The sequence below is a fragment of the Dama dama genome, chromosome 30 (assembly GCF_033118175.1).
Source record: "Dama dama isolate Ldn47 chromosome 30, ASM3311817v1, whole genome shotgun sequence".
In the NCBI taxonomy this organism is placed as follows: domain Eukaryota; kingdom Metazoa; phylum Chordata; class Mammalia; order Artiodactyla; family Cervidae; genus Dama; species Dama dama.
This window is the reverse complement of record NC_083710.1, coordinates 19602146-19625551: the sequence shown is the minus strand read 5'-3', so window position 1 is coordinate 19625551 and position 23406 is coordinate 19602146. Positions and strand designations below refer to the sequence as shown.

At 48.9% G+C, this 23406-nt stretch overlaps 1 protein-coding gene and 1 long non-coding RNA gene across 2 annotated transcripts in view; one reads left to right on the top strand and one right to left on the bottom strand.

Moving 5' to 3' along the window:
• Window positions 1-19081, top strand: part of ERICH6B (glutamate rich 6B) — a 49800-nt gene extending 30719 nt beyond the window's left edge. The window contains exons 4-9 of the mRNA XM_061133821.1: window positions 743-804; window positions 4040-4104; window positions 11939-12024; window positions 12178-12330; window positions 17723-17948; window positions 18755-19081. Of these exons, the coding sequence (XP_060989804.1) occupies window positions 743-804; window positions 4040-4104; window positions 11939-12024; window positions 12178-12330; window positions 17723-17948; window positions 18755-19081 (919 nt within the window). The remainder of the gene's footprint in view (window positions 1-742; window positions 805-4039; window positions 4105-11938; window positions 12025-12177; window positions 12331-17722; window positions 17949-18754) is intronic.
• Window positions 1-20539, bottom strand: part of LOC133049518 (uncharacterized) — a 304845-nt gene extending 284306 nt beyond the window's left edge. Inside the window, exon 1 of the long non-coding RNA XR_009691348.1 lies at window positions 20452-20539. This is a non-coding gene — a long non-coding RNA (uncharacterized LOC133049518). The remainder of the gene's footprint in view (window positions 1-20451) is intronic.
• Between the last annotated feature and the right edge of the window lie 2867 nt (window positions 20540-23406).

The following is a 23406-nucleotide window of genomic DNA, read 5'->3' as shown; positions in this document are numbered from 1 at the left end:
TGCTCAGATCCAATTAAGCCTTGGAAGCTCCCTCCTTCCGGCAGATTCCCTTTCAAAAGGTCTCTGATCTGAGAACCAGGAAAGGCTGCTGCCTCCAGAGACCACCCTTATTTGGCAGGAAAACAGTCCCAGCCATTGAAATGCCAGGATGACTCGCTTTGTATATTGACATGAGAGGAGGTGTAGAAGGCTTGATCATTTTGAAGAGCTGTGCCTTAATGTGGCTTTCCTGGTGAGTCATTTTTGAGTGAGTTTATTTGAAATTTTCCTACTCAGTGCAAAGGAGTTTCAGGTGGCTGTGTCCGGCTCACAAATAATACCATTTCTCTAAGCTCTTTCTGAATAGGCTGTACTGAAATGTGCACAGCCACAAGAGCACAAACCACAGAAAAAACCACCTGCACGAGCTGAACTCATGGAGTCAGCTCTGGCTGGCTTTGGATCTCCCGACCCTGGCCTCATTCCCAAGAGAAGCCCCATTGAATTCATTTTGAAAGATCTGGGGTCAGCCCAGGTGCCCAGGTTGAAGGCCAATTAAAGGCCAGGAGGGACACACAGCACCAGTCGCTGGCCCTTTGTTCCTGAGTACAGACTGGAAGAAAGCTGGTTGCAGAGGCAGAGCCATCCAGCCAAGTCTCCGCCTATGAAACGGTGGAGCCGGCCCCAGCTCTATCTGCCGTGTAGCATGACATGTAAACACGATTCGGTCTCAGCTTTTAAAGCCGATTCACCTTCCTTTCAGGTTGAAGAAAAATTTTGAAAACTACAAGGAGACGATCCTCTGGATTATGAGGAAACGGGAAAGTAAGAACTCCTCTCCCCATTTTCCATCCCGTTACCTGGTTCTCCTGGGTGCATCTCACTGTCTCCCACCTTCCCCTCAAGGAGGCAGAAATGCTTGTTCCCTCACTTGAGCATGTATTGGGCCAGTAAAGTCTCAGCTGCCAGGGATTAAAATACTGAGCAAGCGAGAAACACGAAACATGGTCTGGGACTTCAAGGGGCTTATCCTTTGATTGTGATGAGGGTGGGAGGGAGGGCAGGAGGCGAAGATAAACAGGAAAGCAGGGAATCTGCATATAAAATAGTTAATGCTTTGGTGGGAAGGGGATACTATGGGACCACACAAGAAGGCATCTACCCTGTATTGGGGGAGGGTCTAAGAAGTCATTAACGCAAAGTTTAAGAAAGAAATAGCCCCTTTACCAGGTACTAAAGGCATCCTAAAGGAAATCAGTCCTTAACATTCACTGGAAGGACTGAGGCTGAAGCTGAAATTCCAATACTTTGGCCACCTGATGAGAAGAACCGACTCATTTGAAAACACCCTGATGCTGGGAAAGATTGAAGGCGGGAGGAGAAGGGGACGACAGAGGATGAGATGGTTGGATGGCATCACTGACTCAACGGACATGAGTTTGAGTAAACTCCTGGAGTTGGTGATGGACAGGGAGGCCTGGCGTGCTGCGGTCCATGGGGTCGCAAAGAGTCGGACACGACTGAGCCACTGAACTGAACTGAAAGGCATTGGAGGTCCAGCTGTTAAGACTTGCCAGTCATGGACTTTGCCAGCTTTGGGGGTCTCATCAAAAAGTCTGAGCCAAGAGCCTAAGCTACCCGGCTACTTAATTCAGAAACTCCAAACCACCAGCTGGAACATCTTCCAGATGACCAGATCCCACGGACCTAGAATTGGCAACGACAGCCACAGCTGACACACCTCGTCCATCACATGCTTTTTCTTGCTGAGCGAGGACAAAGCCCCGATTCCCTCTCAGGAAGTGTTCCCATCCCCATACCAGTAAGTATACGCCCCTGACCTAACTCCTATAGAATGACTGCTGCAGGCAGCCCCTTGTCTCTGAACCCGCCGATTTCCATGCCAAGGATGGCTTCACAGGCATGTGAGCTGTGCAGGGTCGCAAGCCCCCCACACTTAGGGCCCTGTGCTTGCTTTTAATGCTCGGCTGCCACTGTCTTGAAATCCTCCATTAATTTATTTTGGTTGCCTAACATGTGGGGTTCTAGTTCCCTGACCAGGGATCAAACCCATGCACCCTGCAACTGGGAGTGCAGCATCTTAACCACTGGACCACCAGGGAAGTCCCTGAAATCTTGAGTAATTTTAAAACAAGGATACCTGCATTTTGAAATTAGATAGCCTCTCCTGTGGGTGAAAAGAAGTGGGGGCTACTACACAGCTCGTGTCATGAGCCACCAGACCCCAAAGCTCCCCGTGTGAAGGACACGGGCCTGTGGCCCGTCTCCGGGCAGCGGCCTCCAAGCAGCATCGCTTCAGAGGAACCTGACGGGTCTCTGCAGCCAGCCCGACCCCACTGAGGCTCAGACAGGCAGCCTGACACCTCCCCCTATTAGAGACAGAGCTGGTTATACAGCACAAACCAGGAAATCCGTGATTCTCGCCTTCTGACAGGGGAAAAGAATGAGCATATCCGTGTCCCCTGTTACCGTGACCACTTCAGGAAGGCTCTCTGTTCCTCTGTGACTGACCCTCAGGAAGAGCAGCTGGGCTCACATCCGCCTCCCCCCTGGACAAATCGCCTCCACTCTGGACGGAAGCTCCTCCGAGGGAGACTGAGGCCCACGTCCAAACCGCTCACAAAGCGCTTTCATCGACTCTGCCCCCGCCCACCTCTCTCCCCTCACCTCCCTGAGGACAAGCTCCTCTGAGAGGTCTAAGGAGCGGCCTCCTTCCATTCCTCAGGGGCACACGGCCGTGTTCTCCTCTCCCCAGGCCCCCCCCCCACACCTCTCCGACATCACCGACACCACCTCAGACACCTTCATTGCCCCAGAGTCCCTGACCCATCCTGTCCTTTCTCAGTCCTTTCTTCACATTCTTTCCAGCAAAATCTTTTTAAAACACTTCCCTGGCCCTCCACTACCTCCAGGAAAATTCCACATTTTCCCCACGTGGCTTCAAAGGCCCTCGCTCTTGTCCATGCCAGACACACTGGCCTTTCTGTTATTCACCACGTGAGCAGGCCTCCCTGCCACAGGGCCTTTGGACGTGCAGTCCTCTGGCTAGAGTACTCTGCACGCCAATATCCTTGTGACTTGCTCCCTCACTTTATTCAGGTCTCTGCTTAAAAGTCAACTTCTCAGAAACTGTTGCTTTGGCTACCCTTTACAAACCAGTGCGCACCCACACGCACAATCATTCTTCAGGGCACGCCTAGCCACCAGCAGGTGAAGTTTTCACCTGTTCACTTGTGCAGCGTCCATCTTCCCTACTAGAACGGGCAGCAGGCACGGTGCCAGCCCTGGTACCTAGGACAGCTTGCGGCATATGTGAACACAATGGCTATTTCCTGAGTGAGTGAATAAAGGAGTGACCTAGCCCTGCCTATCTCTCCAGAGTCACCCGTTAATACTAAGCTGGTCTCATGCTAGCCTTCAACCACGCAGCCCCTATGCTAGGAACTCCACCTGGCAAACTAGAGACAATTTCCACTCTGGGCACAATCTCCAGGCCTGGATAGGGTCCCTGTGAGCTCCGATGGCAGCTTGCCCTCTGTGTTGGCAATCTCAGAGTTCCTGGGGTGAAATTCTAAATCAGCCCCCATAAGATAGCATCACCAACTCCATGGACAGGAGTCTGAGTAAACTCCAGGAGGCAGTGAAGGACAGTTCCGCAGCCCGTGGGGTCTCAAAGAGTTGGACACAACTGAGTGACTTAGCAGCAGCAACAGGCAGCAGCAGAGGGCAAGAGAAGACCTGAGAGGCAGTCCACCCCACGCTGTAGGCGGCGGGTTTAAAAAGCCAAGACAACTTACACCCGACGTGCGCATGTCTCCGGCGGCACAAGACTTGTCGATTTCCACCTCCACGGGCCAGAATCTTAACGTTTAAATGAAGGCCTTACCTGGCTTCAGGTATGTATCCGTCCAGGTGGGCTCAACAACACAGAGCCCGAGAGGCTGCATCCTTGCAAAGGCTTCCCAGTGTGGGAACCGTGGGCAGAATGTACATGCCAAGGACCGGGAAGCGGGCGGGGAGACTTCCATGCCCCGTCCAGCTCCCGGGTCAACAAGCTGTGACGTCCTCTCCAACACCTCCTCCAGCGCTGTGCTGGCCCCAGAGGTGGGACAACCAAGCTCTCTTAACTGACCTCCCCCAAATCTAGTCGCGGCGGGAGCGGCCCCCTTGCGGGGAAGAGCATCCTGGCTGATACCGACGGCACGCCACCCACTGCGGCGCCCCCTGGTGATCAACCCCCCGGGGAAGAGTCCTTGCTAGCTTACTCCAAAATTCAATAGTTATAAAAATGGGCCAAAATGAAGATTTAAAAGAAACTTGCTGCTGCTGTGAAAACTAAGTGGAATGCTTTTGAGAAGACTCAATAAGAACGTCGGAGAAGGCAATGGCAACCCACTCCAGTACCCTTGCCTGGAAAATCCCATGGATGGAGGAGCCTGGTAGGCTGCAGTCCCTGGGGTCGCTGCAAGTCAGACACTACTGAGCGGCTTCGCTTTCACTTTTCACTTTCATGCGTTGGAGAAGGAAATGGCGACCCGCTCCAGGGTTCTTGCCTGGAGAATCCCAGGGACGGGGGAGCCTGGTGGGCTGCCATCTATGGGGTTGCACAGAGTCGGACACGACTGAAGAGACTTAGCAGCAGCAGCAATAAGAAAGTAGTTTTACAAATACTGCTTAGAACTAGGCGTGCACCAAACATACACAAAAGGCTGGGGGATATACAGAAGGTTTTTTTTTTTTCTTTTTTGTTTTCAAGTCTACAATCCTGCACTCAGACTATGTAGAAATTGCCAAAATTGAAAGTTATAGATAATAAATTATGAATGGGCTTTGAGCAAACGTGCCCACACAGTCCTGCACTTAAAAATGGTGTGTTAGCTACCATGCAGAAAATAGCTTGCTAGTGGGAACCTACTAATACAACACAGCAAGCTCAGCTCAGCGCTCTGCGATGACCTAGAGCGCTGGGATGCCGCCGGAGGCTCAGCAGGGAGGGAACACGTGTATACATACAGCCGATTCACTTTGTTGGACAGCAGAAACTAACAACATTGGAAAGCAACGTCCTCCAATTAAAGATAAAATTTTAAAATAGTGCTAGTATTCATTTGTGTTTTAAGTTAAAATAGCATGTTTAAGGTATGTTTCCTTTTTTTTATGACTCCCACTTTAGCCTGTTTTTTAAATTACCAGACTCAGCAGCATCACTTGTTACTGGCACGCGGCTGGTATGTCACCCCTCACATCCCCAAGTCTGGACTGGGCGGTGTTCACCGTGGTGTCGGGCATCTGACACTGAGCTGGCACCTCACAGGCCCTTAATGATTGTGTGTGAAATGAAAGAATGAATGGGAAAAAATGAGAGAGCTTGGGGAAATATGGCCGATATCCTAAATCCTCAAACTCTCTTTGGGTTCCTCGAGAGAAATAGATCTAAGTTTTCTTTCTCTTTTCTACCAAAGCCTTACATACCCAAAGGACTGCAGAGAGCACTTTCACGTTTCACTTATGTAATATACCACTACAAGACGAGGAGGAGGAGGAGGAGGAGGAGGTGGAGCCAGAGAAAGAAGTCAAGAAACATCGTCGTGTCGCTCGTCGTACGAAGACGTTAGAACTAGATATGGACTGGATCAACAGCAAGATTAAGGTAATTGTGGCAGTGCCCTGGCGTTTGCATTTTGTCCAGGGGTTTTTTGTTTGTTTGGCGGTGCGGGTGGGGATTTACTGGCTTTAGAAAAGGCAGAGGAACCAGAGATCAAATTTGCCAACATCCATTGGATCATCAAAAAAGCAAAAGAGTTCCAGAAAAACATCTATTCCTGCTTTATTGACTATGCCACAGACTTTGACAGTGTGGATCACAACAAACTCTGGAAAATTCTGAAAGAGATGGGAATACCAGAACACCTTACCTGCCTCCTGAGAAATCTGTATGCAGGTCAAGAAGCAACAGTTAGCATCAGACATGGAACAACAGACTGGTTCCAAATTGGGAAAGGAGTATGTCAAGGATGTATATTGTCACCCTGCTTATTTAACTTATATGCAGAGTACATCATGAGAAATGCCGGGCTGGATGAAGGACAAGCTAGAATCAAGATTGCTGGGGGAGACATCAATAACCTCAGGTATGCAGACGACACCACCCTTATGGCAGAAAGTGAAGAGGAACTGAAGAACCTCTTGATGAAAGTGAAAGAGGAGAGTGAAAAAGTTGGCTTAAAACTCAGCATTCAGAAAACTAAGATCATGGCATCTGGTCCCATCACTTCATGGCAAATAGATGGGGAAACAGTGGAAACAGTGACAGACTTTATTTTCTTGGGCTCCAAAATCTGCACAGATGGTGACTGCAGCCATGAAATTAAAAGATGCTTGCTCCTTGGAAGAAAAGCTATGACCTACCTAGACAGCATATTAAAAAGCAGAGACATTACTGACAAAGGTCCGTCTAGTCAAAGCTATGGTTTTTCCAGTGGTCATGTATGGATGTGAGAGTTGGACTATAAAGAAAGCTGAGCGCCAAAGAATTGATGCTTTTGAACTGTGGTGTTGGAGAAGACTCTTGAGAGTCCCTTGGACTGCAAGGAGATCCAACAAATCAATCCTAAAGGAAATCAGTCCTGAATATTAATTGGAAGAACTGATGCTGAAGCTGAAACTCCAATACTTTGGCCACCTGATGGGAAGAAATGACTCATTTGAAAACACCCTGATGCTGGGAAAGATTGAAGGCAGGAAGAGAAGGGGACGACAGAGGATGAGATGGTTTTTAGGGCCATGCATACATTCTTTATTGTATTGTAACAGTAGATAAGTGTCATTATTATCGCTGTTTAGTCACTAAGCCATGTCTGACCCTTTGAGACCCCATGGACGGTAGCCCGCCAGGCTGCTCTGTCCATGGAATTCTCCAGGCAAGAATACTGGAGTGGGTTGCCATTTCCCTCTTCAGGGGATCTTCCTGACGCAGGGATCGAACCTGTGTCTCCTGCATTGCAGGTGGATTCTTTACAGCAGAGCCACCAGGGAAGACCATATGTCATTATATATTTGTATAAACCCATAGAATGTAGAATACCAGGAGTGAACCCCAGGGTAAACTATGGAGTCTGGGTAATGGTGATGTGCAGTGTAGATTCTTTGTATAAATGTACACCATGGTGTGGGATGTTGATAGTGGGGGGAGACTGCACGTGTGTGGGGGTGCAGAGAATTTATGAGAAATCTCTGTATTTTCTACTCAATTTTTCTATGACCTGCTCTAAAAAATAAAGCCTATCTGTAAAAACCAATCACATGGTATATGTATAAAGATGGACACTATAAAGTCATAAGTGAAACCTAGTCTCAGTTAGTCACATGAGCTAATAAGGTCCAGAGTTAAAAAAAAAAAAGGCACTGAAGGGGGAAGCAGGAAGATGTGATAGACTCTCTGCTTTCTGTCAATATATGCTGAGAACGCACAATGCCCCAGGCCCTCTTCTAGGTGCTGGAGCTACAAGGGTGAACAAACAAACCTTGGGGGCCATGGAACTTATGTTTTAGTTGAGCTCACAGTCCACGCGATGGAGGATGAGATGGTTGGATGGCATCTCCAACTCAATGGACATGAGTTTGGGTAAACTCCGGGAGTTGGTGATGGACAGGGAGGCCTAGCGTGCTGCGGTCCATGGGGTGGCAGAGTCAGACATGACTGAGCGACTGAACAGTCAACGCACAAAATTCTGTTGAGTGCCAAGGCAGGTATTGTTAGGTGCCGCAGGAAGGAAAGCAGGATAAGGGGCTCTAGAGTTGCTGGGCTGAGAAAGGAGTAACTGTCATGCTTTTAGTGCAATCGCAGACGTGCCATTTGAGCCTAGGCAGGCGTGGAAAGAGGGAGCGAGCCCCTAGAGACTTGGAGGAGGAGTGTCCTAGGCAGAGCTTACACATGCAAAGGCCCTGAGGCCCTGAGCCTCGCAGACGGCGGTGAGCAAGAGAGAAAGGCATGGGAAATGAGCTCGGTGTCTAGGTCAGGTAGAGCCATGGTTTTATCCAAAGGATGCCATGGAGCCACTGGAGGGGCCAGAGCAGGAGCAACATCATCTGGCTTAAGCTCTAGAAGAATCTTTCTGGCTGCTCTAGAGAACAGGCTGAAGGGGGCAAGAGTAAGGGCAGAAAGTTCAGGTGAGAGACGACGTGCATCTCTACTAGGCTGGTGGCGGAGGTGGTGAGAAGCTGGCTGACTGGGCATATTTTTTAAGTAGCCCTGACTAATAACACAACCTCTGTGCTTAAGACCGTCATGTATGTTTTTCTGGGTCTTACTTTCTTGAACTGTAAAGTTTAGATAATAAGACCATACTTATCCCACAAAATTGTTGCAAAAAGCTAAGTCCACATTATATGCAGAGGTGCTTTAAAACCTGCATGATGTTACATAAATGTTAGTTTCTAGTAGTCTCAAGTGTGCTCCAATTTACTAAGTGATAATACAGCTTTTTCTCAGTTGCTCAGGCCAGAATTATTAGATTCATCCTTTGGGCTTTTGTGTGATATATTTCCCAGTGAGGGAAAATGGAATGACTCTATCTCTGTGTCAGGGATTTTTCTTTGCCCGTGGCTTCTTGTTTTTAGGAAAATGTCATTCCATGACAAGTGAATTTGATGAAAAGAAAGTGTATTAAGAAATTCTGGCTTCAGGTGGCTTTTGAAAATAAGACCTAAAATAGAAAATCCTCCCCCGTGAGCAAAATCTAGGAGCTTCTTACCGGTTCTCAGGAAGAAACCAACCATAGATGACCTTATAAAGTGCTTTCTTTAGGGTAAAAAAAGAGAGGGGGCAGTGGTTTGTAGAGTAAATGTGCGAGGTGGCTGGGAGCTTAATGGCTGGAGGTGGTGCGTTTCCAAGGATGAGCCTGCTGGCTGGGGGTAGCAGGGACAGACTGTGGGAGTCTGGCTCCCCTTTCATTGGATAGCCTTGTGTAGGTCGCTCGGTCATGTCTGACTCTTTGCAACCCCATGGACTGTAGCCCTCCAGGCTTCTCTGTTCATGGGATTTTCCTGGCAAGTTTACTGGAGCTGGTTGCCATTTCTTATTCCAGGGGATCTTCCCCATCCCAGGGATCAAACTGGCATCTCCTGTGTCTCCTGCATTGGCAGGCGGATCCTTTGCCACTAGTGCCCCCTAGTGGAACGCCTCTCTTAAACGGGGAAAATGATAGCGCCTCCTCTGGGGTCACGGTGTTGTGGAAGTCCCGCGCTGAGGGCAAACGCTGCTGAAGGGACAGAGTCAGTTACAGGATCTTCATCCCCTGGTGGAGCGGTTCCTGGGCATTGAAGGCCACGCCCTGCGGAGTCCACAGCAGCTCCTCGTCAACCAGCTGCACCTTCTTCTTTCATTGTCTCAGATTCGGGCACTCTGCAGTGAGCTCTCTTGAGTGAAGGATTCTTTGGTCATTAAAAGTAAGAGCTTGAAAACCACAGATCTGACACCTAGTTAGAGTAATGCAGGATAAAACATAACGGGAAAAGGCATCCTGCTACAAACACCTGGGAAATTTAAATAAAATGTAAAAAAAAATGTCCTTTTAAATGGATAGTATGTAAATGGAGAAGTATATATGTACAGTATTTAAATCTAGAGTATATAAGAGTATATTGGAGAAGGAAATGGCGATCCACTCCAGTATTCTTGCCTGGAGAATCCCATGAGCAGGGGAGCCTGGCCAGCTACAGTCCATGGTAGCAAAGAGTAGGACAGGACTGGGGACACACACACACACAGAAGAGTGCATAAGAAAGGAAGGGGGTGACACCAGAAACAGAACCTGGAAAACGCAGATAGTGAGAGTGAGCGGGGTGTGGGAAGCGGGAGAAAAGGCTTGCATTGTAATGTCTGATGGGGACTCGAGGCCCCTGGAGGACACACATCCTTCTCAGGCTACAGTAAGTGCTGACACATTTAACCACAGAACACCTTGCAAGCACTAAAGAGCTGATACCAGGACTTCCCTGTGGCCAAGACTCCTCCTCACTGCCAAGGCAGGGGGCCAGGGTTCAATCCCTGGTCAGGGAACTGGATCCAACATGCCTCAAGTGAGACCCAGCACAGCCAACGATGGAGGTGATATCATCTGTACTCTGCTCTCTCACCCCTGTGGGTTGTTTTTAGTATTTCTATATAAATTTTTGGCTGTGTTGGGTCTTCGTTGCATTGTGCAGGCCTAATTGCCCTGGGTGACGTGGAATCCTAGTTCCCTGACCAGGGATTGTACCTGCCTCCCCTGCATTGGAAGGTGGGTTCTTAACCACTGGACCACCATCACCTGCATTGGAAGGCCGGTTCTTAACCGCTGGACCACCTGGGAAGTCTCAACCCTGTGGATTTTAATTGGTAATATTAACAACATAGCCAAAAGCAACTCGTACATTTGCAAAGTCAAAAACACACCTTTGAATAACCTGTGTGTCAAAGAGGAAGGCATACTGGAAATTTTAAAATACTCAGAATGAAATGAAAGGTGAGTATCTACACTTGGAGGAAAGAGCTAAAATTTTGAGAGAAATGTTATAGCTTTAAATGCCTATCTTAAAGAAGAGGAGGAGGAAGAGGGTCGTGAAGCAGCAGCAAGATGGAAATCAATGAGCCCAATGTTCAATTCAAGGAATTAGAAGAAAAATACATAGTCTAACATAGAAAACCCACAGAAAGCAGCCATATGGAGAAAATAATGCTGGGAACAAAAATTGATACACTGGAAAATAAAAAAATATTAGAATGAGCAAACCAAAAGGTTGGGTCTTTGAAAAAAATAAGTAAAATTAGCAAATCTCCAGGCAAATGATCCGGAAAAAAGAAAACATATATATACTCTACAGAATGAGGACAAGGACATGACTAAGAGATGTGTATGTGTGCATGCTCAGTCGTGTCCGACTCTTTGCAATCCCGTGGACTGTAGCCCTTCAGGCTCCTCTGTCCATGGGATTCTCCAGGCGAGAACACTGGAGTGGGCTGCCAATTCCTCCTCCAGGGGATCTTCTCGACCCAAGGATCAAACCCATGTCTTCTACATCTCCTGCATTGGCAGGCGGATTCTTTACCACTGAGCCACCTGGGAAGCCCAACTTGGAGGCAGCAGAGGGTTTTTGAAAATATTATATCACAAAATTTTATGACCATAAATTTGAAAATTTACATAAAATAAACAATTTCCTAGAAAAATATAACTCACTAAAACTGATTCAAACAGAGATACAATACCTGAGTATACTAATGTTATAACTGAAACTGTGCCTCCCTCCAAAGTAGATACGTTTAAATCCTAAACCCCACTGACTCAGATTATGACATTGTTTGGAAAATTGGTAATTAGTTCAGATGAGGTCACACTGGAATAGGGTAGGCCCCTAACCCAGTATGACTGGTGTCCTTATGAAGGACAGTGAAGACACCGAGTCTCAGGGAAGATGGAGCTGGATGTCGGAACCCTGCATACACAAACCAAGGAAGAGGAAGGACCACAGGTCATCACCAAAGCTAGGAGAAAGCATGGACTAGATTTTTCCTCTGAGCCTCTAGAAAGAGCTGACCCTTCCAACCCCTTGATTGTAGACTTCTGACCTCCACAGCTGAGAAAGAATAACTTTCTACAATTTAAAATTGCCCGGTACTTTGCTGTGGTAGCCCTAAGAAATTAATATAACTGATAACCATTAGATTGAAATGATAGTTTAAAATCTGCACACACAAACACAGAGTGGTCCATTTCAGCTTCCTCAACACCGAGACAGGTAAACCAAGCCCCTGCGAAGGTTCCCTTCTGGAATCCCCAGCAAGTTGGTGGTGGTGATGGGTGGGGGAGTGATGGGTGGGTGGCATGCAGGAATCAGAGAGTAAGTAGACTGATGTCAAGCCTTCTGGTGACAACACAGGTTTTTCTCTTCTCCCTAGGTACTTCAAGGTGATGGAAAAATAATCCTCTACCCCAATGAGATTATCTTCCAAATTCTCTTTCCTGATGGATCAGGCCAGATATAGTATCCACTGGAACAAGGGACACATATGATGCCAGAAAAGTCTGTGATTTGGGGCCGGGGCGTGGGTTTTACTGGGGCCTGCCTCGCTCTGCAGGGCTCTCTGCCTTCTTCAGGGGACCCCAAGGGAATACTTGTGCCTTAACCATCTCCCAGTTACCCATCAGGACACCTGGCTATGCTCATCCTCAGTATAAAAGAGAGCAAGTTCACGTACATCATTCTGGAAGATAGTGCAAAAACGTGCATCCGGGCCCTTATCAACAACTCTGGCCATGCCACCTTCCATGATGAAAATGGAGACATCTGGTAAGCCTGGGGCATGAGTCCCAAACACCCCTCCCTGCAGAGAAGCACTGTGATTAAGGTTTTGACTCCCAGTCTGCATAGCTGTCCTCTTTCTGGGTAAGCCTCTCTTTCTCTCGCTCATTCACTTAGAATTCATCCATCCAACCCACACATGGGGAGCTGCGTGTCGTGATGAGCCTGTAAGATAGGTCCCTGACCTCAGATGGTGCCCCAGCCTTTTTGCACCATTGCTTCTCCTCCAGGACATAGCAATCACAGACTCAAAAGCTGGAGTAAGCTTTGGGTTTCGTCTCCTCTCACTTAAGAATCGAACTTCACAAGAATGGCCTTAGAAAGACCCAGTGCCCTCTCTGTTCCAGGTGCCACAGAGAGAAACGTATGATAAGTGTGCTGGAGGTACATGTATTGTGTTTTAAAAACATAACTTCTAAAAATTTCGTTGGCTGTTATGTTCCCATTTCTGGTAATGGCAGGGAACCTCATCTTACCCATTCAAGGTAATTTAGTCACTTTAGAATTTTTCTCCATCTCTTTGGTGTAAGAACTCTGTCTTTTCAGGATTTCTCCCTTGCCTTCTGTTCTAGTGGTCACAAAGTGGAGAATGCATATTCTCTTGAACCAACTTTATACTTCTTGATAATTAAGGCCAAATTTTATTTCCAAAGAAATATTTTCACCCTCCAGGCCTTGGTTTTTAGTAATATTTTTCCTGTTATGAGATTTTCAACACCATTTGCTAGTTGACTACTTTGTTCTCAGGTGTATCTGCTCTTCCTGGAGGGTATAGAAATTGATATCTATAATATTACAAAACTACAGTAATTAAAATGGTGTGGTCCTGGCACAAAAGCAGATATATGGATCATTGGGACTGAACAGAGAGCCCAGAAATAAACCCACACACCTACAATCAATTAATATTCAACAAGGGAGGCAAGACTATACAATGGAGAAAAGAGAGTCTATTCAGCAAGTGGTGTTGGAAAAGCTGGACAGCCTCATATAAATCAACAAAGTTAGAACACACCATCACACCATATACAAAAATAAATTTGAAATGGCTTAAAGACCTCAATATAAGACATGACACCACAAAATTCCTGGGAGAGAACATAAGCAATACCTTCTCTGACATAAATCATCACAATATTTAGATCGGTCTAAATATTGGGAGACTTAGAGCAGTCTCCCAAGGCAAAAGAAATTAAAGCAAAAATTAACAAATGGGGCCTAATCAAACTTGAAAGCTTTTACACAGCAAAGGATATCGTAAGCAAAATGAAAAGACAGCCCAAGGACTGGGAGAAAATATTTGCAACCAACAAGAGCTTAGTTTCCCAAATATACAAACAGCTCATGTAATTTAATATAAAAAACCAAACAACCTAACCAAAAAAAAAAAAAAATGGGCAGAAGACTTAAATAGATATTTCAAAGAAGATATACAGAAGGATAACAGGCACATGAAAAGATGCTCAACATCACTTATTATTAGAGAAATGCAAATCAAAAGTACAATGAGATATCACCTCACATCGGTCAGAATAACCATCATTAAAAAGTCTACAAATAAATGCTGGAGAGGGTATGGAGAAAAGGGAACCCTCCTGCATTGTTGGTGGGGATATAAATTGGTGCAGCCACTATGGAAAACAGTATAGAGATTCCCTAAAAAAACTAAAAATACAGCTGCCATATGATTCAGCAGTCCCACTCCTGGTCAGATATCCAGAAGAGGTGAAAACTCTAATCTGAAAAGAAGTCCATCAACAGATGAATGGATAGAGAAGATGTAGTGTGTGTGTATATGTATATATATGTATATATACACAGTGGAATATTAGTCAACCACAGAAGAGAATGAAATAATTCCATTTGCAGCAACATGCATGGGCCTAGAGGTTATCATACTAAGTGAAGTAAGTCAGAGAAAGACAAATATTATATATCACTTATATGTATTCTAAAAAAAAATACAAATTAATTTATTTACAAAACAGAAACAGACTCACAGAAAAAAAGAACAAATTTATGGTTACCAAAGGGGAAAGGGTGGAAGGAGGGACAGATTAAGAATATTGTATTAACAGATACACACTGCTGTATATAAAATAAACAAGGATGTACTGCATAGCACAAGGAACTATTAATATCTGTAATAACCTATAATGGAAAAGAATCTGTATACAAAACTGAGTCACTTTGCTATATACCTGAAACTAACACACTATTTTTTTAACTTATTTATTTTAATTGGAGGCTAATTACTTTACAGTATTGTAGTGGTTTTTGCCATATATTGACATGAATCAGCCACAGGTGTACATGTGTCGCCCATCCTGAGCCCTCCTCCCCCCTCCCTCCCCATCCCATCCCTCGGGGTCTTCCCAGTGCACCAGCCCCGAGCACCCTGTCTCATGCATCCAACCTGGACTGCGATCTGTTTCACATATGATAATATACATGTTTTAATTCTGTTCTCTCAGATCATCCCACCCTCACCTTCTCCCACAGAGTCCAAAAGACTGTTCTATACATCTGTCTCTCTTTTGCTGTCTCGCATGTAGGGTCATCGATACCATCTTTCTAAATTCCACATATATGCGTTAATATACTGTATTGTTGTTTTTCTTTCTGACTTACTTTACTGTGTATAATAGGCTCCAGTTTCATCCACCTCATTAGAACTGACTCAAATGTATTCTTTTTAATGGCTGAATAATATTCCATCATGTATATGTACCACAGCTTTCTTATCCATTCGTCTGCTTCTAGGACATCTAGGACACCTAGGTTGGTTGGACATCTATCTAGGTTGCTTCCATGTCCTGGCTATTATAAACAGTGCTGCGATGAACACTGGGGTATGCGTGTCTCTTTCAATTCTGGATTCCTCGGTGTAACACAGTATTTTAAATCTACTGTATGTCAACAAGAAAAGTGTTTTTAAAAGAAAAAATTTGATGTCTAAAATTGGGAAGAAGTACTGCATACAAGAAGCATCAAGAAATGGGGGCAAGAAACTATTATCTCCAACAGTATCTGCTACACACAGTAGGGACTCTTCTCCTAAATGTCGTTAAATTTTGGGGACAGAAGAGACCATGAGGAAAATCTGCTTTTATTTTCTTGATAAGGAAACTTAGGTACAGAAAAAATGATGAGTTGTTTGCCGCTGGTCATACGTAAAGTCACAGGAAAGAGATTTTATGGAATTTTTGACTTGGCTTGAACTAAAGCATTATTTTCAATTATCAAATAAAGTTTGCAAGAGAAACCACATCTTACGGCAACACACCCATACCCAAGGGGAAGGGTGGTGCTAAGAGCTGGGGAAAGGCTGTTCCCTGCCCCCTACCTCAAGATTCCGATTCTGTCCGTCTGGGGTGGGGCCTGGAGATGTGCCTTCTTGGTACAGGTGCTTGCTGCTGCTGCTGCTAAGTCGCTTCAGTCGTGTCCGACTCTGTGCGACTCCAGATGCTAAATCCTCACAAATACCCTATGAGCAACATACTGTTATTATCTGCATTTTACCACTGAAGCTGAGGCACAGAGAGTTTAAGTAACTGGCCCAAAATCACACAGCTTGCAAGTGACCAAGTCAGGCTAGGAACCTAGAGAGTCTGACTCAAGAGTCCAGGTTGTTTTGTCTTTTCTTGTTTTTTTTAACTGGAGGATAATTGCTTTACAAAAGTCTAGGTTTTTTTTTTTAATTCATTACATGCATCACAGCTTCTCATCTAGGTGAAGAGGGGTGTGGTTGACAGGCTGGGCTCAACGGTGAAGGGACTTAATAGTTTGCACTTGGCTCAACGGGCAGTGGGAAGCAACAGGAGGACCTAGTTTTGGGGAGTGACCAGCAGTCCTCCTTATTGAAGGTGACCGAGGCTGCCCTGAGCAGGTCTGAGCCGGCCTCTCCCGCTGAGCCGAACGTAAAGTCCCTGGACAGCTCGGACATCGCCTGGCAGGTGATCTGAGGGACCCAGGCTCCCCCAAAGCCTGCCTTCTCCTGACTAGCCCAGGGCTCAGATTCTGTCCCCTTCTGTGTTCTGTTCCCGAGAAAATCTTCTGCACCGGTTCTCAGGACAGACCTGGTGGGATGTGAAAAGCAGAAGCCGGGGCAGGAGGATATATGATGGGCTTGAAATGCCAGGAGAGGACGCTCGCAGGAGAGCAGGGCCTGGACTGGGAGAGAGAGGAACCCACCAGTCCACACTCGCCCACAGTGGCTACATGGGCACCAGGCGCCGTGCGGGGCAGCATCCGCCCAGGAGCCACACGGATGGGGGCCCTGCGCTCCGGACTTCCAATTAGGTTTCCATATTAGTGGGAAGGACGGATGAGAAGCAAGGATGGCCGATTCTCATTGTTCAAGATAGTTCAGCTCAGTCAAGTCTCCAGGACATGAACTAGCAAACGCCGAGCCGCTGCTCCCAGGGGAAGGATGCCTGTGTCCACGGCACATCGAGTCACAAACTTGCGCGGGGCAGAATCTGAGTTGCCTGCCGCTCACGTTCCCAGCTGCTCTGCTTTCTTGATGCCCCTCTTAACACGGGACACAGAGGATGGAGCCGGGAGGGGAAGGGCAGGTGGTGCTGGGAAGTCCAGCCCTGGGGCTGGTGGGAACCAGGATGCAGTGTTTCTAGGGTGTGAGCGTATCCACGTGTCTGTGCGCTGTAGGCCGCCAGACTCCTCTGTCCGTGGGATTCTGCAGGCAAGAATACTGGGGTGGGTTGCCATTTCCTCCTCCAGGGGATCTTCCCGACCCAGGGATCGAACCTGTGTCTGCTGCGTCTCCTGCATTGGCAGGCGGGTTCTTTACCACCAAGCCACCTGGGAAGCCCCCATCATGTATATACACACACCTCTTTCCCTGGGAAGCAATGGTTTACTATTTCCTAACTCTGTGTTTGAGGCAACTTTATGGAATCTAATTACAGCAAATAATGAGAATTAATGTGTATCACTAAATTATATGAAGGAACCTAACTAAGGCTGAATTGTCATACTGGGACCCAGAGGGGCTGGTCAAGAAGGGCTTCCCGGAGGAGGTGACATTTAAGCCGAGACTTAGAACCCACTGTACCACACAGGTTGGAAGGAACACTTTCTCCAGGGAGGGCGAACAGCATGGTAAAGCCTTGAGATGGGCAAAAGCACACATGACCCAGACTTCAGTCCTTTCAAGGGGCGACTGGGTGTGAGGGGCCAGGGGCACAGGAGGAGACCGAACTGGACAGGCCGGGGCTGGAGGGCAGCACCCAGCCTGGGTTCCGGGGGCGGGGGCAGGGGCGGGCGAAGGGCGGGCCTGCCTCGCTGGGAGAGGCCGTGCCCCCACCCGCTCCTCCCCCGGGGCCCAGCGCCACAGCTGCCGGATGCCTTCTTGGTCTAGGTTGAGCCTGAGCCAAAACCTGGGCTACTACTTCGCCAAAGACGAGTCCCAGAAGGCCTGGAACTGGTGGGATCTCAGCCTGCACGTGCACGCGCCCCCCGTCCAGCCCATCTCCTTGAAAATCAACCGGTACGTCGAGGTACAAATCAAGAGCCAGGACAAGATCATCTTCCACTTCACCCACCGCGAGAAGCGCGTTTGCTTAAACCTGGGCACCAAGTTCAAGGTTCGGTCCCGACTCCCCACCTCGTCTGCCAGGCGGAGAGCCGCCCGCTCCTGGGCCCCGCGGGCTGGGGGCGATCCCCGTCGGCTCCTGGGCCCCACGGGCTGGGGGCGGTCCCCGCCCGGGATTCCGGGCTATATTCTGCCCCAGCCCAGACCCTCGGGAAAAGAGGCCAGCTTCACGGACGGCGTGTGACCATGTACAAAGGCAGTCATTTCCTAGAGGGGTGGGAAGTTCAAGAGGGAGGGGACACTGACAGCCGATTCACGTTGCATGGCAGAAACCAACACGACACTGTAAAGCGACTATCTTCCCATTAAAAATAAGCGTAAACAAAAAAGAGGCAATCAGCCAACATCCGAACACCCTGAGATTCAGAGCTGAAGAGACTGACATCCTCATCCCAGGAAGAGCTGGACAGGCCCCAGGGAGCCCCAGATGGAGGGGGGCTCACAGGCAGACACTGGCCCCCCTGGTGGTGGCGGGGCTCAGTCTCCTGCTGTGCTAGGGAGCCCGTGGGGAGCAGCCAGACGCCCCCAGGAGGGCACAGCCTTTGGTTTGGGGTCAGGTTGGCATGTGGTCTCAGCCCAATCACCGTAGCCCGTGTGTCTGGAGGCATGGGCCAAGTGTCTCGGGGAAGCAGCAGAAAGGTCACTGGTGGCAGCACTGGGCGCTCAGGTTTGCCTGGAGAGACTCCATCCTGGAAGGGTCCAGGAAGACTCTGCCCACAGGGTCCCAGTCCTGCCATGGGGGGCACGTAGTGTCCGGGCAACATTAATCCTCACCCAGCCTTCTGTGAATTCCCCCAGTACATTACCCTGGAGGTGCTGAGCAAAATGAAAAAGAAACCGATCCTGGAGATGGAAGTCAGTCCCACGGCTCGGAAGATCCATGTCCTTCTAGGGAAAATGAGTGGGATCCTGAGGCTACTGACCATCCCCGACTTGGAAAGCTTCATACGTTGCGTCAAGATCTTGCCAACAAGCCAACACCGGTCTGAGCAGGAGGTCGCCCCCACCAAGCTCAAGCTGTCACCCTCTTGTCCCAGAGGGGCTTTGGCAGGTGCTGAATGTCTGGGGGAGGTGGAGTTGTCAGAAGCCCCAAGGAAACCCCCAAGGAAACCCCCAAAGCCCTAGGCTATATCTCATGACAGCTGGTTTGTAATCTGGTACCTATCACAGCTCCTTGGTTTGGTGGGGAGAGTTCTGGGGGGTGGGGGGCAGAGACGGGGCTGACAACATCTGTGGCTGGGCACAGAAAAGACTTAAGCATGTGCCCTGAGGGTATCAGAAGCAAACTGTTTCAGAGAATACATGTCAACACCTGTCCTGCTTGCTTCTACTGGTTATTTGAATGCAGAAGTTCTTTCTAGTCCTTGGGTTGACTCAGGACACAGCCTAGCTCCACCCATTGTTGACTGTGTGACCTTGGGCATGTAGTTTCCTGCCTCAGTTTCCTCACCTGTAAAATGGGTCTAGAAACAGTAGCCTCACAAACACCCCTCTTCCGCCCCTGCCAAGGCAGAGGGACACTCACTCAGTAAAGCAGCACCAGCCTGCAGCCAGTCCCCCAACTGGGGGCCAACCAGAAGCCCAAAAGGACCCACAATCAAAGTCCCTTCAATCTCTGGGCCCCTTTTGGTCCCCAGTAACAGTCACCAACTTGAGTGGGTAAAGCAGAATGGGAAACGTGTGATCTGGGTGGAAGGTGCAGTGGGCCTCCGGTCCAGAAAGGACTGGTGTGTGGGAGGCCTCCGGAGCCAGGACTGTCATTGTCAGCTCACCGACGCTCGTCTTATTCCAAAGACGAGTTTTCTAGTCATCTCAGTTCGTGTGGCTTTGTCTCCTGATCTTTCTCAGACTCCAGTGGTCTCTGATTGGCCTGGCTTGATTAGGTCACTCTTGGTTCAAGCCAGTGTGGTAGGGAGGGCGGGGTTACGTCTTGTAACCATAGCTCCTAGTTGATGGGAGAATGGGGAGGGGTAGTTCCTAGGAAAGGGGGGCAGGAGCTGGGTGGTCCCGGACAGCATGCCTTTTCTATGTCCCTGAGACACTGCAGACTTTCCAGAATGACCCCAACTGCAGCCTGAACCAAAAGAGTGTGGGAAATCCCTTCTTCCTGGCTTAGCCTAGCAACTAGCCAATCCCTGCTGTGAACAGACACACAAACCCTACTTTTGTAGCTGGGCTCTCCTGCCGCCAAATCCTCACCAAAGTCCCATCCTCACTCCAAACCCCGACAACCGTGTGCCTGGGGTGGGTCCAGGGTGGCCGGGCTGGTAGCAGCGGGCCCTATGCGGTCACCTCCCCTCTGACTCACACATCTTACTGGCACGTAGCATCATCAGCTAGAACTACAGTTACTTGTTGCCAGGTGGTGAGCCACGAGTGGGGCCAGTGACCACTGTGGGGAGCGAGGCATCACTGTGGCCCACCTCCACATTTAGGGAGCTTGTTGGTTTACACCTTTGCTGGGTGTGGGCAGGGGCAGGGGCCCCTTCTCTTACCAGGTGCTGGAGACGGAAGCTCCGGGGTCGAGTCTCAGCAGCAAATAAATCCTCCAAGCCTGCCCACGTCTCAGAGCCCCGACGTTTCTCCCACATATGCCCTGGAAGCCGACGGCCCTGGTAGGGGTCTTGGCACCGCCACATGCCAGCTGTGAGACCTCGGCTGAGGCAGGGAGCCCCCCTGGGACTCCATTCCCTCCTCCGTAACAGGAGGGCAGCCACAGAACACAGCTCGCAGCTAGAGGATGAGAACAGATGGCGCTGGGGAAGCGCTCAGCGTGGGGCTTCCCAGCTGTGAGCGCTTAGGATCGTCAGCCAGTGCCTCCTCCTGGTCCTGCTCCTCCCAAGAAGCCTAAAAGCGTGACTCACCCCATTAATGCAGAGATTGTCAACAGGTGGCCTCGAAGAGGCACTGGGTTTGGCAGGCTCCCTGTTTTAAAATATTCTGACTTCCCTAGTGGTCCAGTGGCTGAGACTTTGCATTCCCGATGCAGGGTGCCCGGGTTCTATCTCTGGTCAGAGAACAAGATCCCACATGCTGCTACTAAAGATCCCGTGCGCCACAACTAAGACCCAGCAGAGCCAAACAGATAAAGAAATACTTCTTCAAAATCTTCAGGGACTTCCTCGGTGGTCCAGCGGCTAGGACTCCGAGCTCCCAACGCTGGGGTTCCTGGGTTCAGTCCCTGGTCTGGGAACTGGGTCCCACTTGCTGCAACTAAGACCCAGAACAGCCAAATAAATGAATAATAAATATTAAAAAAAAATCTTTAGCCATTAAACTATCTTGTTGCCAGCACTTACATAGATGCAATATTTCACAGAGATTTTTTGCATGTCCAACTCTTGCGGCTATTGGTCTGTGTGAGTGTTATCATGGACCAGACAGAATAACCCAGCAGCCAGGGACTACTTCATAAGGAAAAGTGAGTCCCCTCACAGATGAAGGATGTAGTGAAAGCAGCCAGGTGACCGTGAACTAGAAAAACCCAGCCCCACCCTCTGTGTTAGCCTGCTAGAGCTGCTGTAACAAAGGACCACACGCTGGGTGGCTTACACAACAGTTCTGGAAGTCGGAAGTCCAAGATCAAGGGTGTAGAAAGAATGTGGCCCAGGCCCAGCTCCCAACTTCTAGGAGTTCCTTTGTCTCTGGCAGTCTTCCTACGGCATTCTCCCTGTGTGCGGGCCTCTGGATCAAATTTCCCCTTTCCAGGGACTTCCCTGGTGGTGCACTGGTTAAGAATCAGCCTTGCAACGAACAGGATGTGGATTCGACCCCTGGTCTGGGAACTAAGATCCCACATGCTAAGGAGCAACTAATAAGCCTGCTAGCCACAACTGGAGGGCCCCAGTGCTGCAACAAAGAGCCAACGTGGCCAAGTAAGTGTTTGCTTAATTTCCCCTTTTTATAAGGACCCCAGTCATACTGGATGAGGGACCCGCCTCTTTACAGTATCTTAGCCAACTACATCTGCAAGAACAAACTGGTTCACAGACACTTGCTGCTTGGATAGCAGGAAAACTCACCAGATAGCAAGTGCCACTGACCCCCCCACCCCCGCCCCACACCACTGCCTGGGCGGTGTAGGAGGAAAGACCGATGCCAGGAACAGAGAGAGCCCCTTCCCCTGCGCCTTGCGGGACAGCATCAGCACGCTACAGAGCCTCCCTCTGCACCTGCTGGCCGTGGACAAGTGTTCTCAGGGCCCAGCTCCAGAATCTCAAAGCAGGGCCCAAAGCAGGTGGATTTGGAGGGGAGAGGCACTCCATGGATACTGACACAGAGGATCTTCCTTCTCCCTGCTCCAGCATTAATGAAGCAGGGAGAATCACACACAGACACACACACACACACACACAGTCAGCTTGGCTGAGATGGAAGCAGCCGCAGTCGCGCCAAGGCCAGGGCACTGCCAAGGCAGTGGACCAACACTTCCTGCTTTGGAAACGAAGACAAAACCTCTGCATCTGTAAAGCTTCCTCTTCCCATTCCTCTGGTCCTCCCGCTTCTGGTCTGTCCCCCACACCCCCATTTCCTTCCAGTAGAGCCCTTTCCTGCTCCAGTTAGACATGACGCCTTCTGATGCTTATACTCCAGGACCCTGATGGATACAGAGGATGAGCAGTAAGGAGATGGGGCTGTGACACATAGATGCGCAGGGGTCTGAACTGCCTGCGTGCCATCAGGAGTTGTACGCCAAGGGGAAGGAGAGCGTTAGTAAGCCTAGGTTCTTGGAGTAAAAATACAATATTCCCAGCAAGGAATATTGAAAATGAGGGTCTTGCCTCAGGGCAGTGGCATTGTAAATAGAGGACGGGAGGAACTAGAGGAGGTGGGAAGGAGGGGCAGAGGACAGGCAGGACTTGGGAGGAATGGGACGGGGAAGGGAAGGCTGTGACTTGGGTCCACGGGGATTCTTTCAACCGGTCCTTACTGAGCACCTACTGCAGGTTCTGTTCCAGGCGCCGGATACGCAGCTGCCAACACGACAGAGCGGCTTACCACCTGCAGTGCGGAAGGCACAGTAGCCAAACTAGCAGAAGACACCATGTGCCGGCATGAAGACAGGTGAGGGAACAGCCAGTGCTGGAGATTGGGGGTTGCTGTGCATATCACAGGGTTCTGCAACCCTACAGCTCTCCACATTTTGAACTGGATAACTATGTGTTGCAGGAGGCTGGCCTATGCATTATAAAATATTTGGCCATACTAGTTGCTTCTCCAGCTATTAATAGAAACCAGTAAAACCTCTATCCCTTGCACACGTACACACTAGTCATGACAACCAAAAACGTCTTTAGATGTTGCCTAGTGTGTTCCTGGTGGCAGGGGCAGGCGTCATCTGATTGAGAACTACTGTTATAGATCGTGTTTGGGATTTCTGTTTTGTTGTTTTATGCCCCAGCACGTGTCTGTCTTGGCAAATGTCCCACGTACTTGAGAAGAATGTATTC